General features: G+C 45.7%; 1 protein-coding gene across 3 annotated transcripts in view; it reads left to right on the forward strand.

Moving 5' to 3' along the window:
• The window catches only part of EDA2R (ectodysplasin A2 receptor), a 132,086-nt gene that overhangs the window by 42,417 nt on the left and 72,334 nt on the right, over positions 1–17,335 (forward strand). For all 3 annotated transcript variants that reach the window (XM_068247669.1, XM_068247670.1, XM_068247671.1), the window contains exons 2-3: positions 12,583–12,698; positions 12,818–12,928. In XM_068247669.1, coding sequence (XP_068103770.1) covers positions 12,657–12,698; positions 12,818–12,928 — 153 coding nt within the window. In that variant the 5' untranslated portion in view covers positions 12,583–12,656. The remainder of the gene's footprint in view (positions 1–12,582; positions 12,699–12,817; positions 12,929–17,335) is intronic.

Here is a 17,335-nt window from a genome sequence, read left to right on the forward strand (position 1 = left end):
AATGTTTGGCCACTCGTCGCACCTTCAACAGAAGATCGGCCACGCCTGGGTATGTCCTCAGGAATCGCTGAACTACTAGGTTCATCACGTGCGCCAGGCAAGGGATGTGTGTCAGCTTAGCCAACCTTAAAGCGCGAATGAGATTACTCCCATTATCACACACAACCATGCCCAGTTTCAGGTCCAGCGGTGCCAGCCACAAATCCGTCTGTTCCTTTATTCCCCTCCAAATTTCCTCCCCTGTGTGCTGCTTATCCCCAAGGCAGATCAGCTTCAGCAACGCTTGCTGACGCATGCCAACAGCTGTGCTGCACTGCTTCCACGATCCTACTGCTGCTGGGTTAGCATTTCCGGATGAGGTACAGCTTTGAGATGCGTTGGAGGAGAAGGAGTCAGAGAGGTAGGTGCTGCTGTTGTTATCCAGTGGGAGGGACGGCGGTGCAGCTGTTTGCGGCGTGGGCAACACCCGCGCCGTAGCAGGTGAGGAATCGCTGCCAGGCTCCACAAGGTTCACCCAGTGCGCGGTAAGGGAGATGTATCGACCCTGGCCGAACGCACTCGTCCAGGTGTCAGTGGTGAGGTGAACCTTGCAGGCAACGGCATTCTTCAAGCTTCGGGTTATTTTGCTGACCACGTGCTCATGCAACTCAGGCACTACAGAGCGCGCAAAGTGGTAGCGGCTGGGAACCACGTAACGTGGGATGGCCACTGACATCATGCCCTTGAAGCTGTTTGTCTCCACCACTCGATATGGCAGCATTTCGCAGGCCAGAAGCTTGGCTATGCTGGCTGTTAGTGCCACGGCCCGGGGGTCATTTGCTGGCAATTTCCTCTTGCGCTCAAACATCTCCGAGACAGACAACTGAACCGTAGGGCTGCACACTGAAGGGCTGTTGGTTGTTGTGTTTGATGAAGACTGGGAGACCTCAAGAGCACTATTCCGGAAAGTGACAGTGTCAGCGTCGTCTGATGTTTGTGAATGTTGTTGTGAACCACGCAATGGCTGGGCTACTGCTGCTGCTGATGAGGGTCTGGTGGTGAGTCTGGTGACCCCAAGGGAGGCAGTGTTGCTGGTACCCTGTCCTGGCGCCCACAGAGTGGGATGTTTGGATACCATGTGGCGGGTCATGCTGGTGGTGGAGAGGTTGTTAATATTTTTCCCCCTGCTCAGGCGGGTCTTGCACACCTTGCAAATCACCATGGTACCATCCTCACTGCAGTCTTCAAAGAAAGGCCAGACTTTGGAGCACCTGCCTTGCTGGCGATTTCTGTTTGCGCCTCTTTTGCGTCTCACTTGAACTTCCACGCTTGTGGTGCCTGAAATTTCGCGCCGCCTACCTTGTGGCACAAGGCGAACTCGTGCAGCAGTGGGTTCTTCAACAGACTCATCTGTGCTGCTGCTACGACGGCGATGTTCTCCTTCACATACAAAATCTGGGTCTCTGTCAACATTGTCCATACCCTCCTCCTCTTCCATCTCCTCAAACTCGTCATATGTGATTGTGGGCCGCCGCCGTAGAGTAGAGCTCCCCAGAACAACCTCTGCGCAGCTCACTCCAACGTCGTCTTCCAGATCTTCTCGGCCGACCTCCTGCAATTGAAACCCCTCCTGCCCAACTTGCTCTGGGATTTGGGTTTCAAAGTCCTCGGACTCGCCTTGCATTTCAGTGCGCGGTGCATTTCCCACACTAAATGGTTGTGAATCCGGGCACAAAATTTCTGGCTGTTCCATTGACCTTTGAAAGGTGGAAGTTTGTTGGGCTGGGAATAGGTCCTGCGAATACCCCATTGTGTCCTGAGGAAATTCTTCGGACTGGTTATTTGGCAGTTGTGTGCGTGGTATCGCTGCCGGTTGTGTCAGCTTTGTGCCCACTGGCTCCTTGTAACTGGCTGAGGACTCGAACCTCGTGCGTGATGTGCTGGTGCTGCTTAACCCACTGCTGGACGCTTGAGAGGTCATCCAATTAATTATCTGGTCCTGTTCTTTTGGATTTGTAAGGGTTGATTTCCTGGACAACATGGGCGGTATTGAGTGGGTTTTCTTCGGTGCTCCACTGTGGCCTGTACGTGAACCGTCAGGGGAAACACCTCTTCCCTTGCCCCTCCCTCTTTCACAGGATTTCTTCTTCATTTCACTTATCCTTAAAGTACACGCTGACTGGCAGCAGTACAGTGGCAGTACAGAAATGCTATACAGTGGCGGGTGAGCGGTGTACTACTATTCCCAGCAGCGACACAGAGCACAATGCTATACAGTGGTGGGTGAACGGTGTACTACTATTCCCAGCAGTGACACAGAGCACAATGCTATACAGTGGTGGGTGAGTGGTGTACTACTGTTCCCAGCAGCGATACAGAGTGGCAGTAACCACAATGCTATATAGTGTGGGTGAGTGGTGTACTACTGTTCCCAGCAGAGACACAGAGTGGCAGTAAACACAATGCTATATAGTGTGGCTGAGCGGTGTACTACTGTTCCCAGCAGCGACACAGAGCACAATGCTATACAGTGGTGGGTGAGCGGTGTACTACTGTTCCCAGCAGAGACACAGAGTGGCAGTAAACACAATGCTATACAGTGGTGGCTGAGCGGTGTACTACTGTTCCCAGCAGCAACACAGAGCACAATGGTATACAGTGGTGGGTGAGTAGTGTACTACTGTTCCCAGCAGCGACACAGAGCACAATGCTATACAGTGGTGGGTGGGTGAGCGGTGTACTACTGTTCCCAGCAGCGACACAGAGCACAATGCTATACAGTGGTGGGTGGGTGAGCGGTGTACTACTGTTCCCAGCAGCGACACAGAGCACAATGCTATACAGTGGTGGCTGAGCGGTGTACTACTGTTCCCAGCAGCGACACAGAGCACAATGCTATACAGTGGTGGGTGGGTGAGCGGTGTACTACTGTTCCCAGCAGCGACACAGAGCACAATGCTATACAGTGGTGGGTGGGTGAGCGGTGTACTACTGTTCCCAGCAGCGACACAGAGCACAATGCTATACAGTGGTGGGTGAGCGGTGTACTACTGTTCCCAGCAGAGACACAGAGCACAATTGTATACAGTGGTGGGTGAGTGGTGTACTACTGTTCCCAGCAGCGATACAGCGCACAATGCTATACAGTGGTGGGTGAGCGGTGTACTACTGTTCCCAGCAAAGACACAGAGTGGCAGTAAACACAATGCTATACAGTGGAGGCTGAGCGGTGTACTACTATTCCCAGCAGCGACACAGAGCACAATGCTATACAGTGGTGGGTGAGCGGTGTACTACTGTTCCCAGCAGAGACACAGAGTGGCAGTAAACACAATGCTATACAGTGGAGGCTGAGCGGTGTACTACTATTCCCAGCAGCGACACAGAGCACAATGCTATACAGTGGTGGGTGAGCGGTGTACTACTGTTCCCAGCAGAGACACAGAGTGGCAGTAAACACAATGCTATACAGTGGAGGCTGAACGGTGTACTACTATTATCAGCAGCGACACAGAGCACAATGCTATACAGGGTGAGCGGTGTACTACTGTTCCCAGCAGAGACACAGAGTGGCAGTAAACACAATGCTATATAGTGTGGGTGAGCGGTGTACTACTGTTCCCAGCAGCGACACGACTGGGGGGACCCTGGCTAGCCTGGCTGGAGAGAGAACTACCCTGCCTGCCTACCCAAAGCTAAACCCACTGACAAATGGGGGAGAAATGACGTGGATCGGGTATTTATTAACCCGAACCACGTGACCCGTTCGGCCAATCAGAGCGCGTTCGGGTCCGAACTACGTGACCCGTTCGGCCAATCACAGCGCTAGCCGAACGTTCGGGGAACGTTCGTCCATGCGCTCTTAGTTCGGCCATATGGCCGAACAGTTCGGCCGAACACCATCAGGTGTTCGGCCAAACTCGAACATCACCCGAACAGGGTGATGTTCTGCAGAACCCGAACAGTGACGAACACTGTTCGCCCAACACTACCCTGGCCCAGTGTTGCAAGTCTTCCCTCCAATCAGCAGGAGGGAAGGGACGCGGGCGGGTAGCGCCGATATGGAGGAGGCGGGGGAGCGGCGCTAACAGACAGGCAGAGGTAAACATTGTGCTGGCGACACGCTGTGTGTCGCTAGCACTGCGGGGGGTATAGCGGCGCGCAGGGGGGTCCTGGAGGCACACCATGGGGCAACAGAGGCTGGTGTTAGTGTGCACAACTAGCCTCTGTGCCCCACTAACATAATTAAATCCCACCTCGGGTTCTCTAAGTCGGAACATTGTGCCATCTCTGTCACTGTACCTCCCCTGTGCCCCCCCCCCCCGACCAGGTCCTCCAGTGTCCCCCTATGTGTCACCTCTGCCCCCTGTACCTTCTTATATAAATTTAAAAGCCATTTTCTTCTTTGAATGTTTTAAAATAGATTTTCTCAAAACCTACAAGTCCAATTTGAATTTTTTTTTTGACTTGTTCCCAGATAATCACTGAAGCCAGGCTGTTCGTATCTGTGGGTGGTTCATAAGTCGGTCGTTCGTTAGTCGGGGACTACCTGTAATATAAATTGATTTTCTTTAGAGATGTTATATCTTTACTTATGGAGTGATAGTATATGAGATAATTATTAAAGCAGCCAAGTTTTTTTACAATGCTGTGTTATAATTACTGTTGGCATTATAAAATCAAGTCTGAGTAGTATAAGGTCAAACGTGTCCTCTCCTACACAGTCCCTGAAATGTATCACTTCCATCCTCCCACAATCTTGGCTCAGGTCTGCCCACTCTTGTGTTCTGAGAGCCTGGAACATTCAGGTCAATAATCCATAGTGGGATACATGATAATGCATACCAGATACAGCCTCTGTATCAGTTGCGTATTAAATTAAGGTTGATCTGATTATCCTGCAACAGTTTCAGAGTTTTTAGTTACAGTGTATTTCTTGTTTACCAGAGTCACCTGGGTGACATTGGCTACCCACTTGTGTTTATTAAGGTTAGGTGGATAATGCTGTTTGCTCTGTTTGTTTCCCTTATTTTAGGTGGATTGGAGGCAAGACAAATAGGGAGAGTAGAAAAGTATAACAGAGGTTTGTTATCTGTGAAAATGTATTCCTTTCTTTTATTCACCATGGAATACAGTGTTCACTTTGGGATTTAAGCTCTGCCAATAGCAGTCTGAACACTACCTATGCAGCGTTTTCCACAGAAGCAGCTTACCCTTTTCTGGAGGCATTTGTACTTTTACCTTTCTCAATTTCCTCAGTGTTCTTCTTCGGATCATTCAAATTCAAAGATAAAAGGAAAGAGAATATATGGCTGAGGATGCAGATGGCATTGCAGAAAAAAATAGTTTGTCAGGGAACTGAACTATGCACGGATACAGGACACCATATAAAGTAGGAAAGGAAGGGGTGCAGAGCTAAGATGGCACCCAAACAAGATAAAACTAGAGAAACTCTGCTGCTCTGTCTTAACCACTTCAGCCAATTTTCACCTTATGCAACCGAGCAATTTTCACCTCCCATTCACTTTATCACTACTTATCGCAATGAAATGATCTATAGGTTTTTTGTTTGTTTTTTTGCCACCAATCAGACTTTCTTTGGGTGGTACATTTTGCTAAGAACTATTTTATTCTTAATGCATTTTAACAGGAATAGTGAGGAAAAAATTATTTGTCAGTTTTTAGCCATTATAGCTTTATAATAATACATGCTACCATAATTAAAACCCACGTATTTTATTTGCCCATTTGTCCCGGTGATTACACCATTTAAATGATGTCCCTATCACAATGTATGGCGCCAGGATTTTATTTGGAAATAAAGGTGCCTTTTTTCCTTTTTTTCGTCCATTACTATTTACAAATTTATAATTTAAAAAATAATAGTAATATACCCTCTTGACATGCATTTTAAAAAAAAGTTCAAACCCTTAGGTAACTAATTATGTTTATTTTTTATTGTAATTTTAATGTTTTAATAATAGCAAAAAAGTTACTGTAGGATAACCAGTAACCAGCACAATTGTCATCTTCGTGTTCACCATTTATCTGCATCAGTGTTTTACTTCAGCTAACATCTGGAAATATGCCTGAAGGGGACTAGATCCCAGAAAGCTTGCCTCATTTAACTCTATTAGTTAGCCATTAAAAGGTATTATTTTTTACAAAACGTTTTTTTCTACCTATATAATATGTTTTAATAAAAAAATTGATTTGAGTATTTTTGAGTGTGTGGGAGAGTCAGTTCAGGCGGCGAGCAAGAAAGGTCCAAAATCAGGCAGTGGTCAAAAATCCAAGTAATCCAATAAAGAATAGTTTTCCAACCAGGATACACGCACCCAGCAGCTAGACTAGCTAACATTATCACGGGCAATGACAGGAAGCACTCAGCAGGTTAATATACTACATGCAACCAATCAGTGGCCGGCCACATGCACACCACAGCCAATCACATGCAGGCATTAATCAGCTGACAGTGAGATCAGCTGATACAGATGACCACAACAGGTCAGCTTAGCCACCCAGTACTGACCAGCAAAGCTTTCTGACAGTATCAGCCATAGCACAGTGGTCAAGCTCACCACCTCTGATGTGGGAGACCAGGCAGGGTCAGCAACCATTTCATATATTATTTAAATAAAACCCTGCCTAAGAGTCAGCTGACTATCCTGTCAGCTGACACTACCTCTGTCGCCGCCCCAGACCATACTGCGGCCGAGAGGAGCGGACCCTTACAGGGTAAATCCACAATAGAATCCATAGACACATGAGTCCACGGTCTATCAGGGATGGGAAGTGGTTGCAGATTCCCTCTGGGTGCAAGATGAGTAGTCTTATTTCGAGCACAGACTAGACATGCCTTAACAAAGGCCTTACAATCCACCCTTAGAGATGGCCGCCAGACGTGACAATAAATTTACAGTCTTATTTTCACCAGGATGACCTGCTACTTTAGAATCATGAAACTGCTGTAGGACCTGTAACCAAAGAGTTAATTGTACAAATAACAGCCCTGGTGGTTTTCCGGCAGGTGCATCATTCTGACAGGATGACAATAACACTGAAAGATCAGGTGATAACTGGTTGGTGGACAGGGCATTGATAATACAATGTTTGGGAATAATGGATTCTGGACTTACAGGTTGATTAGTTTCAGGCTCAAAACAATGTGACAATGCATCTGCCTTAGTATTTTTGGACCCAGGCTTATAAGTAATGGTAAAATTGAAACGGGCAAAGAACAATGCCCACCGAGCCTGTCTGGGATTGAGTCTCTTGGCACTTTCAATATATTCTAGGCTCTTGTGATCAGTAAACACAGTGACTGGATGCAAAGCTCCCTCCAACCAATGTCTCCACTCCTCGAATGCCATCTTAACTGCCAACAGCTCTCTATTCCCTATGTCGTAATTTCTTTCAGAAGAAGAGAACTTGCGAGAGAAGAAGGCACAAGGGTGGAGACGTTCTGGAGACCCTGAGTACTGAGAAAGAACTGCTCCCACACCAGTCTCGGAAGCGTCAACTTCAATGATAAAAGGTTTAAGAATATCTGGATGAGCCAATACAGGGGCAGTACAAAAAGCCTTTTTCAATACCTCGAAGGCAAGACAGGCCTGAGGGGACCAATAGGTGGGATCAGCTTCTTTTTTAGTTAGGTCAGTCAAAGGAGCGACCAAGGTAGAAAACCCCTTAATAAACTTGCGATAAAAATTCGCGAAACCCAGGAAACGTTGGAGGGCCTTAAGCCCAGAAGGTTGGGGCCAATTAAGGACTGCGGACAATTTAACAGGATCCATGGCAAGACCAGAATCCAAAATAATGTACCCTAGGAACGAGATTTGATTGGTCTCAAAAACACATTTTTCCAATTTGGCGTAAAGAGAGTTCTCTCTCAATTTCTGCAATACTGTACTGTCTTGACATGAAATCTATGTTCAGTAAGTGAAGCAGAATATATCAAAATATCATCTAAATAAATCAAGTTTGGTAAAGATCCGAGCTCCTGTGACTTGAGCAAACAAATCATCAATGAGAGGTAATGGATACTTATTCTTAACAGTAATCTTATTCAGACCTCTATAATCAATACAGGGCCGTAATCCGCCATCCTTCTTCTCCACGAAGAAAAAACCTGCTCCTACGGGAGAAGTGGATGGACGAATGTAAACCTTACTGAGATTTTCCTTAATATAATCCCTCATAGCCCAATCTTCAGGACCAGAAAGATTATAAAGGCATCCTCTAGGAGGCATAGTACCAGGAAGCAGATCAATAGGGCAATCATAAGATCTGTGGGCTGGAAGCTTGTCAGCCGCCTGAGGAGAAAATACATCAACAAATTCTCTGTAACAAATAGGCAAAGTATCAAAAGCTATCTCGACCCCATGCAAAGGAATAAGTTTCAAACAATGCTTCTGACAAAAGGAAGACCAGCTAGTAAGTTGCCCAGAATTCCAATCGATCTGTGGTTTGTGCTTCTGCAACCAAGGCAACCCCAACACAATAGAACATGTTGGCATCTTCAGCAAATAAAATGATTGAGACTCAATATGCAAGGCACCAACTTTAAACGAGATTTCTGAGGTAATAGCTATACAAAAAGCTAGACAATTCCCCTGCAGAGGAGAACCATCTATAGCCGTCACACAGATCTTGTACTGTAATTTTAAGGCAGGAATACCCAAATTAGCAGCCAGAGAACAATCAATGAAATTACCTGCTGCATCACAATCAAGAAATGCTTCACATGAATGACACTTGTCACCCCAATAAATGCTAACAGGTAATAAAATGCATTTTAACTCAAGAGAAAGTACCTGCTCGCCTAGGTGAGTTTCCTCGGACCCCCCTAGGTGCTGGAGTTTTCCGGCTTCTTTTTCACAGGACAGTCCTTGGTCAAATGTCCCTTTCCTGCGCAATAGAGACACAGGCCCTCAGAGCGTCTCCTTAATTTCTCAGTAGTAGTTAATTTGGAGAAGCCGAGTTGCATCGGTTCTTCAGGAGACGAAGTGACTTGAGGGACAGAAGTAACAGTAGGAAAAGAAGTTCTCCCCTGACATCGCTGCCGGACTCTCCGATTTACCCGAATGGCATGGGTGATAGCCTCCTCAAGCGTCTCAGGAACTGGGTGACTGACTAATATGTCTTTTACAGTCTCCGAAAGACCAAGCAGGAACTGATCAAGTAAGGCAGGATCGTTCCAGTTAGTAGAGACTGACCACCTGCGGAATTCAGCAGCGTATTCCTCTGCAAGTCTGCGGCCTTGTCTCAAATCTCTTAACTTCTGAACGGCTATAGTGGAGAGATCAGGATCTGAGTATAATACGGCCATGGCCTTGAAAAATTCATCAACAGAAGAAAGAGCCACATGCCCCTGTGGTAAACCAAAAGCCCAGGATTGGGGATCCCCTTGGAGAAGTGAAATAAGAGCCACACGTTGAGATTCTGAACCAGAGGCAATTGGTCTGACACGGAAATACATTTGACAAGAGTTCATGAAGTTACTAAACTGACTCCTGGAACCTGAAAACTTTTCTGGAAGTGGCAACTTCAGTTCTGCAGAAGTTCCCAAGGCTGGAGCATTGTCCGCAGGTTGAACCGGCAGATTAGCTTGCTGGATTTGTAGGGTATTTACCCGTTCTGTGAGCTGATTAACGGCTCCAATGAGTAGCAAAATCTGGCGTTGGAGCTCCTCCATGATGATAATAATAATAGTATGGCCCGTGATAATGTAAGGTCTGGCAGCCTATCCACCCACAAATCAGCCTCAATGTCCCAATCTATCTCCGCCGTCTTCGCCTTGTGTGGCGTGTCCCCGCTTGAACGGGAGGCGAGAAACAACACCTACCCAACTTCGGTTACACCCAGGCCTTTAGGGCGCAAGATATTGAGGCTGAACGCAGGGTGGATATAGATAGATCACCAACACCAAACACGAGAAACAAAAGCAGAGTCCAATAACAGTCCGGGGTCATACACAGGTATCCGAGATTCGCAGTACAAAAGGAGCAGGAAAGAGAGTATTCGAGAGTTTCCGGGGTCAGTTCAGGCAGCGAGCAAGGAAGGTCCAAAATCAGGCAAAGGTCAAAAATCCGAGTAATCGAATAAAGAATAGTTTTCCAACCAGGATACACACACCCAGCAGCTAGACTAGCTAACACTATCACAGGCAATGACAGGAAGCACTCAGCAGGTTAATATACTACATGCAACCAATCAGTGGCCGGCCACATGCACACAACAGCCAATCACATGCAGGCATTAATCAGCTGAAATTGAGATCAGCAGATACAGATGACCACAACAGGTCAGCTTAGCCACCCAGTACTGACCAGCAAGCCTTTCTGACAGTATTAGCCATAGTACAGTGGTCAAGCTCACCACCTCCGAAGTGGGAAACCAGGGTTCAATCCCAGGCAGGGTCAGCAACCATTTCATATATTATTTAAATAAAACCCCTGCCTAAGAGTCAGCTGACACTACCTCTGTCGCCGCCTCAGACCATACTGCGGCCGAGAGGAGCGGACCCTTACACCCATTCTTCTCCTGCAGAGTACCTGCACATTACTCTTAAATGTTCCCACAGTTAGATTGCTTAGGGCCCGATCAGTGTCCTTTGTTCCTGTCTGCACCCTCTACAAGTTCTTTTTCCAAACACTAGTTTTGATTTCTATTTAACAGCTACTCTACAGCTATATTCTAAGCTTCTTTATAATGCTTCTCTGGTGTACATTAAAAATAAAAACAGATGTACGCTAATGCTTAAAAGTTAGAATTTCCCAAAACTTTGTTTGTTTAATAAGATTTACTGGAACCCCCATATCAGCTAGCTTCCAATGCATAGATCTGCCCCCTAGCAGAAAATGGCCTTGGCCTTTAAGATATAGAAGAAGTAGAGACCTTTTACTGCCAGGTGGCAAGACTTCACGTTGGCCTTGAATTTCAACCATACTGTAAATCCATGCATACATTTTAATGTAGCTTTTTTTGTTTGTAATGCTGGGTACACACGATATGTTTTTCCGCTCGATTTTCCACCCAATCGGTTCTTTCCACTCGATTCTGCGCTCGATTCTCTTATCTTCCTCTCGTTTTTCTTATCTTTTTCCGTTCTCTTCTATGAGAAATCAAGCGCAGAATCGATCAGAAGGAATGACGGACATGTCGGGAAGTATCTATCAAATCCATCTATCGAGCGGAAGATGTATTGTGTGTACTCAGCATATATGGTGTACGTTAAAAAAGGGCGCCGGGAAAAAAGGGCGCAGGGTCTTAAACGATAAGCATGAATAACGTTTAAAAAAAATTGTGCTATATTTCGTTTAAAAATAATGTTTTATAAAGTTATAAATCATTAAATAATGTGTATGAAATCGGCAATTGTAAAAACGTTAATCTTCCCTGTTTAAAAAGTGAAATTTATAATAACATTTCATAAAACATTAATAAGAATGTTACTAAAGCTATACCTAACCCTACTCTGACACAGAACCCTCCCTGTACCTACCCCTAACCCCTAGACCCCCCTGTTGGTGCCTAAACCTAAGACCCCCCTGGTGGTGCCTAAACCTAAGACCCCCCTGGGGGTGCCTAAACCTAAGACCCCCCTGCTGGTGCCTAAACCTAAGACCCCCCTGCTGGTGCCTAAACCTAAGACCCCCCCTGGTGGTGCCTAAACATAAGACCCCCCCCCCCCCTGTGATAAGCATTAATAACATTTTAAAATAATGTTTTAAAAAAATATTGTACTGTTTTTCGTTTAAAAATAATGTTTAAAAAATTATACATCATTAAATAATGTGTAATCATGAGAAGCAGTTATAAAACTTTAAAAGTCTCCGGGCGCCGCTTTTAAAACGTTATTTTTCTCCGGCGCCCTTTTTTCCTGTTGGGCGCCCATTAAACGATATTTATTATGGGAGTGAATGGCGGCGCCCTTTTTGTCCACCTGCCTCATGCGCCCAAATTTCCTGCTTCCGCATATATGAGTGTTGTCCCAGTTCCCTTATCTTCCAGTTTATGAATTTTCCCTTTGGGATAGCAACAGCACCTCACAGTTTAACAACGGTTATGGCTGCTATCATGGAAGTTTTCCACCCACAACATCTTTCCCTACTTTGAAAGCTTCTTTCAGGAAACCCTGACAAAAGCCCATCAATTGCTCTCATAACTTGACTGTGGTTGATAACCACTAGAAATTATCTCTGACTACCGCTATGTGTGAATTTTTTCACTGAAAAAAAAAAAAAATAACAGATGTTCTCCACTATGCTCCAGATTGTTATTGTAACATGTTACTTCTGCAAGCTTAGTTCCCATTGAAGAGATTTTTACTTCCTGTTGGGGGCACCAAAAACACTTGGAGAAGTACTGTAGGAAGGAAAATAATAATAATTATTATTATTTTGTATTTATATAGTGCCGACATCATCTGCAGCGATTTACACAGTATACCGTAAATAGCATTTTCACTAACTACCCCTCAGAGCAGCTCACACTCTATTCCCTACCATACTCATATAAAGCAAGGGGCAGTAATGAAAATTCAAAACCTGCAATTCAAGAGGCTTCAGGAAAATGCTTACCTTTAACCTTTATTTCCAGGCTTAGAAAACTGAAGATCCAAAGTTCATATTTTGTGGTCAATCTGCTTTAAAAGTTATCCAAGATCCTCAAGGATGATGACACGTGGATACCTGCTATGCATCCTCTTATTTATGGTATGGCTTCAAAACTGATTTGATGGTAGTTTTGAGTGAATGAGTTATAATTTCATGTTTTGGTTATGCTTAAAAAAAATGAAGATATAAACCTTCATCATTTCTGATGTGTTTTATAGTTAGTCATAGTATGCCAAGGCATTTCTGCCTGTCTGGAAAATGAATATGAAGATGAACAAGGAAACTGCTTTCCATGCATACAATGTGGGCCAGGCGAAGAACTTTCAGAGGTGAGTTTGTCATCATTTATTATGTACAGTATGTGTAATAAAACTACCACAGAGTACACTGCACATTATTCTTGAGATAATTAAGGAATCTGTACTAAAGAAAAAACAGGTTTATGCAAGTAAATGCACACAGTGATAGTGATAACAGAGTTTTCCTACTCAAACAGGTCTACATTTGGAAGAAAACAATGTACCACAGATATCTGGTAATTTTTTTTTAAACAAAGGCTTAGATTCACTTAAAGGGGAACTGAAGAGAGAGGTATATGGAGGCTGCCATGTTTATTTCCTTTTAAAGAGAACCCGAGGTGTGTTTAAAGAATGTTATCTGCATACAGAGGCTGGATCTGCCTATACAGCCCAGCCTCTGTTGCTATCCCAAACCCCCCTAAGGTCCCCCTGCACTCTGCAATCCCTCATAAATCACAGCCATGCTGTGAGGCTGTGTTTACATCTGTAGTGTCAGTCTCAGCTGCTCCCCCGCCTCCTGCATAGCTCCGGTCCCTGCCCCCGTCCCTTCCCTCCTATCAGCAGGGAGGGAAAGGATGCAGGCGGGGACTGGAGTTCTGCAGGAGGCGTGGAGAGCAGCAGACTGACACTATAGAGATAAACACAGCCAGCTCTGACAAGCTGTTTGTCAGCAGCGTGGCTGTGATTTATGAGGGATTGCAGAGTGCAGGGGGACCTTAGGGGGGTTTGGGATAGCAACAGAGGCTGGGCTGTATAGGCAGATCCAGCCTCTGTATGCAGATAATATTCTTCAAACCCACCTCGGGTTCTCTTTAAGCAAGCCTGGCAGCCCTGCTGATCCTCTGCCACTAATACTATTAGCCATAGCCCCTGAACAAGCATGCAGCAGATCAGGTGTTTCAGACTTTAATGTCAGATCTGACAAGACTAACTGCATGCTTGTTTCTGGTGTTATTCAGATACTACTGCAGAGAAATAGACCAGCAGGGCTGCCAGGCAACTGGTATTGATTAAAAGGAAATAAATATGACAGCCTCTATATACCTCTTACTTCAGTTCCCATTTAAACTTACCTGAGATGATAAAAACGTGATACATACCTTGGGCTTCCTCCAGCCCCCTCCAGGCTAATAGCTCCCTCACTGTCCTCTTCCCCCACCTGGATATTCCGCTATGGATCCCAGTAATTAGGCCAGTCGGGGCCAGTTGCTGTGCATGCTCCCCTGTCGCTCTCCCGTGACCCCGAGCAGTCTGCACCTGTGCTGTAGTACTGAGCAGAATGTTCCTGGCAGTGGGAGCGCGACAGGGCACACGGCCAGGCCGCACATGCGCACTACGCTCCGACTAGCTCAATTACCCATAGTGGAAAATCCAGGCAGTGGAGGAGGACGGCAAGGGCTGGAAGAAGCCTCAGGTATGTACATTTTTATAATTTTTTTTTTATATTTTCATCTTAGGTTTACTTTGAGTCTGAAATAAATTGGGGTTAATACACACCTTTTCACTTTAAGTGTTAGTATAGTCTGAAGATTTTATTTATTTCTAGGTGTCTTTTTTTAACTTTTTTATTTTTAAAGATTGCTCAAGTAGTTGGTAGTGTTTAGTTGAGTGTCTCTCATGCTTTAAGAGAGATTTCAGCCAAAAATAATAAGGCCCCAGATAGAGGCCACATAGAGTAAATCAAGCAAAGAGGGGGGAGGGTGCTGGACCAAGATGGCTTCATCTCTGTGAGCTTCGCTGTGTGACCCACTCAGTTTCCCCTGACAGAGGTGCTTCCAGGAAGGGCAGACCGGCAATTTGTGTCCCTTGTGGGACCGAAGCAGCAGAAAAAAAACAGCCGATGGTGACTCACAGCCGGAGCAGATGGAAACGTTTCTTAGCTCCACTATCAAACAAGATGGAGCCTGGACGCCCTGCACAGTCACTCGTGGCTCACAGTCGCAGGTGGATTCCCCACCAGCGGTGCCATTAGAGCAGATGGATATCTGTAAAGGACAAGGGGAAAAAAGGGAGGGTGGGGGGAGTGCACTCAGTTGACAATTTGAGAAAACTGGTTAGCCAACCGTGGAATAGTCTCAACTGAGATTCTTGCCGATTAGCCTATATGGGTTGGTCGGCTGAAGAGCTTTTGTCCCGGTCAGAACCATGGACCAGGTCCTTCCAGCGATCTTCCTTCACAAGATGTACTGGCATACAGTGGTGTGAAAAACTATTTGCCCCCTTCCTGATTTCTTATTCTTTTGTATGTTTGTCACACTTAAATGTTTCTGCTCATCAAAAACCGTTAACTATTAGTCAAAGATAACACACAAAATGCAGTTTTAAATGATGGTTTTTATTATTTAGTGAGAAAAAAAACTCCAAATCTACATGGCCCTGTGTGAAAAAGTGATTGCCCTCCTTGTTAAAAAATAACTTAACTGTGGTTTACCACACCTGAGTTCAATTTCTGTAGTCACCCCCAGGCCTGATTACTGCCACACCTGTTTCAATCAAGAAATCGCTTAAATAGGAGCTATCTGACACAGAGAAGTAGACCAAAAGCACCTCAAAAGCTAGACATCATGCCAAGATCCAAAGAAATTCAGGAACAAATGAGAACAAAGTACTGTAATTGAGATCTATCAGTCTGGTAAAGGTTATAAAGCCATTTCTAAAGCTTTCTGACTCCAGCGAACCACAGTGAGAGCCATTATCCACAAATGGCAAAAACAAGGAACAGTGATGAACCTTCCCAGGAGTGGCTGGCCGACCAAAATTACCCCAAGAGCGCAGAGAAAACTCATCCGAGAGGCCACAAAAGACCCCAGGACAACATCTAAAGAACTGCAGGCCTCACTTGCCTCAATTAAGGTCATTGTTCATGACTCCACCATAAGAAAGAGACTGGGCAAAAACGGTCTGCATGGCAGATATCCAAGGCGCAAACCACTTTTAAGCAAAAATAACATTAAGGCTCATCTCAATTTTGCTAAAAAACATCTCAATGATTGGCAAGACTTTTGGGAAAATACCTTGTGGACCGACGAGACAAAAGTTGAACTTTTTGGAAGGTGCGTGTCCCGTTACATCTGGCGTAGAAGTAGCACAGCATTTCAGCAAAAGAACATCATACCAACAGTAAAATATGGTGGTGGTAGTGTGATGGTCTGGGGTTGTTTTGCTGCTTCAGGGCCTGGAAGGCTTGCTGTGATAGATGGAACCATGAATTCTACTGTCTACCAAAAAATCCTGAAGGAGAATGCCATCTGTTTGTCAACTCAAGTTGAAGCAATCTTGGGTGCTGCAGCAGGACAATGACCTAAAACACACCAGCAAATCCACCTCTGAATGGCTGAAGAAAAACAAAATGAAGACTTTGGAGTGGCCTAGTCAAAGTCCTGACCTGAATCCTATTGAGATGTTGTGGCATGACCTTAAAAAGGCGGTTCATGCTAGAAAACCCTCAAATAAAGCTGAATTACAACAATTCTGCAAAGATGAGTGGGCCAAAATTCCTCCAGAGCACTGTAAAAGACTCGTTGCAAGTTATCGCAAACGCTTGATTGCAGTTATTGCTGCTAAGGGTGGCCCAACCAGTTATTAGGTTTAGGGGGCAATTTCTTTTTCACACAGGGCCATGTAGGTTTTGAGTTATTTTTCTCACTAAATAATAAAAACCATCATTTAAAACTGCATTTTGTGTTCAATTATGTTATCTTTGACTAATAGTTAACGGTTTGTGATGAGCAGAAACATTTAAGTGTGACAAACATGCAAAAGAATAAAAATTTAGGAAGGGGGCAAATAGTTTTTCACACCACTGTATATGCTCCTCCGTCCACTAAACTTCAGGCCTGGATCAGATGTATTTCCACCCCTCACAAATGCTACCTACTGCCAGAGGGCCCAACCGTCCCGATCTCGTCGGGACTGTCACGATTTGGGGGGGCTCTCCCGCTGTCACGGTATGAGCCCCCCAAGTCCCGGCGGCAGTGGGCAGCAGTAAAAAAAAAAATGATCGAGGCGCCAGCCGCGCCTAAGTGATATGTGGGATGCCGGCCATATCATTACTACCTCCCTCCCTCCTTCCCTTGAGATCTGCCCCCGTGTCCCCGTTAGCAGAGTGCGCAGCGAGCGGAGCGGGCTGTCATTACCTGCGTCCATGCACGCATACCGATGTCCGGCTTCACTCTGCTTCCTGTGACGTCACAGGAAGCAGGAAGCTGGAGAAAGACATCGGTAATGCGTGCATGGACGGAGGTAAGATGACAGCCTGCTCCGCTCGCTGCGCATTCTGCTAACGGGGACACGGGGGCAGATCTCAAGGGAGGGAGGTAGTAATGATATGGCCGCATCCCGCATACCGCGCGCGGCTGGCGCCTCGATCATTTTTTGGCACCCATCCTCACCCTCCTCCCCACCCACGGGCACCCTTACCCTCCTCCCCACCCACGG

Source organism: Hyperolius riggenbachi, chromosome 8 (assembly GCF_040937935.1).
Source record: "Hyperolius riggenbachi isolate aHypRig1 chromosome 8, aHypRig1.pri, whole genome shotgun sequence".
Lineage (NCBI taxonomy): Eukaryota > Metazoa > Chordata > Amphibia > Anura > Hyperoliidae > Hyperolius > Hyperolius riggenbachi.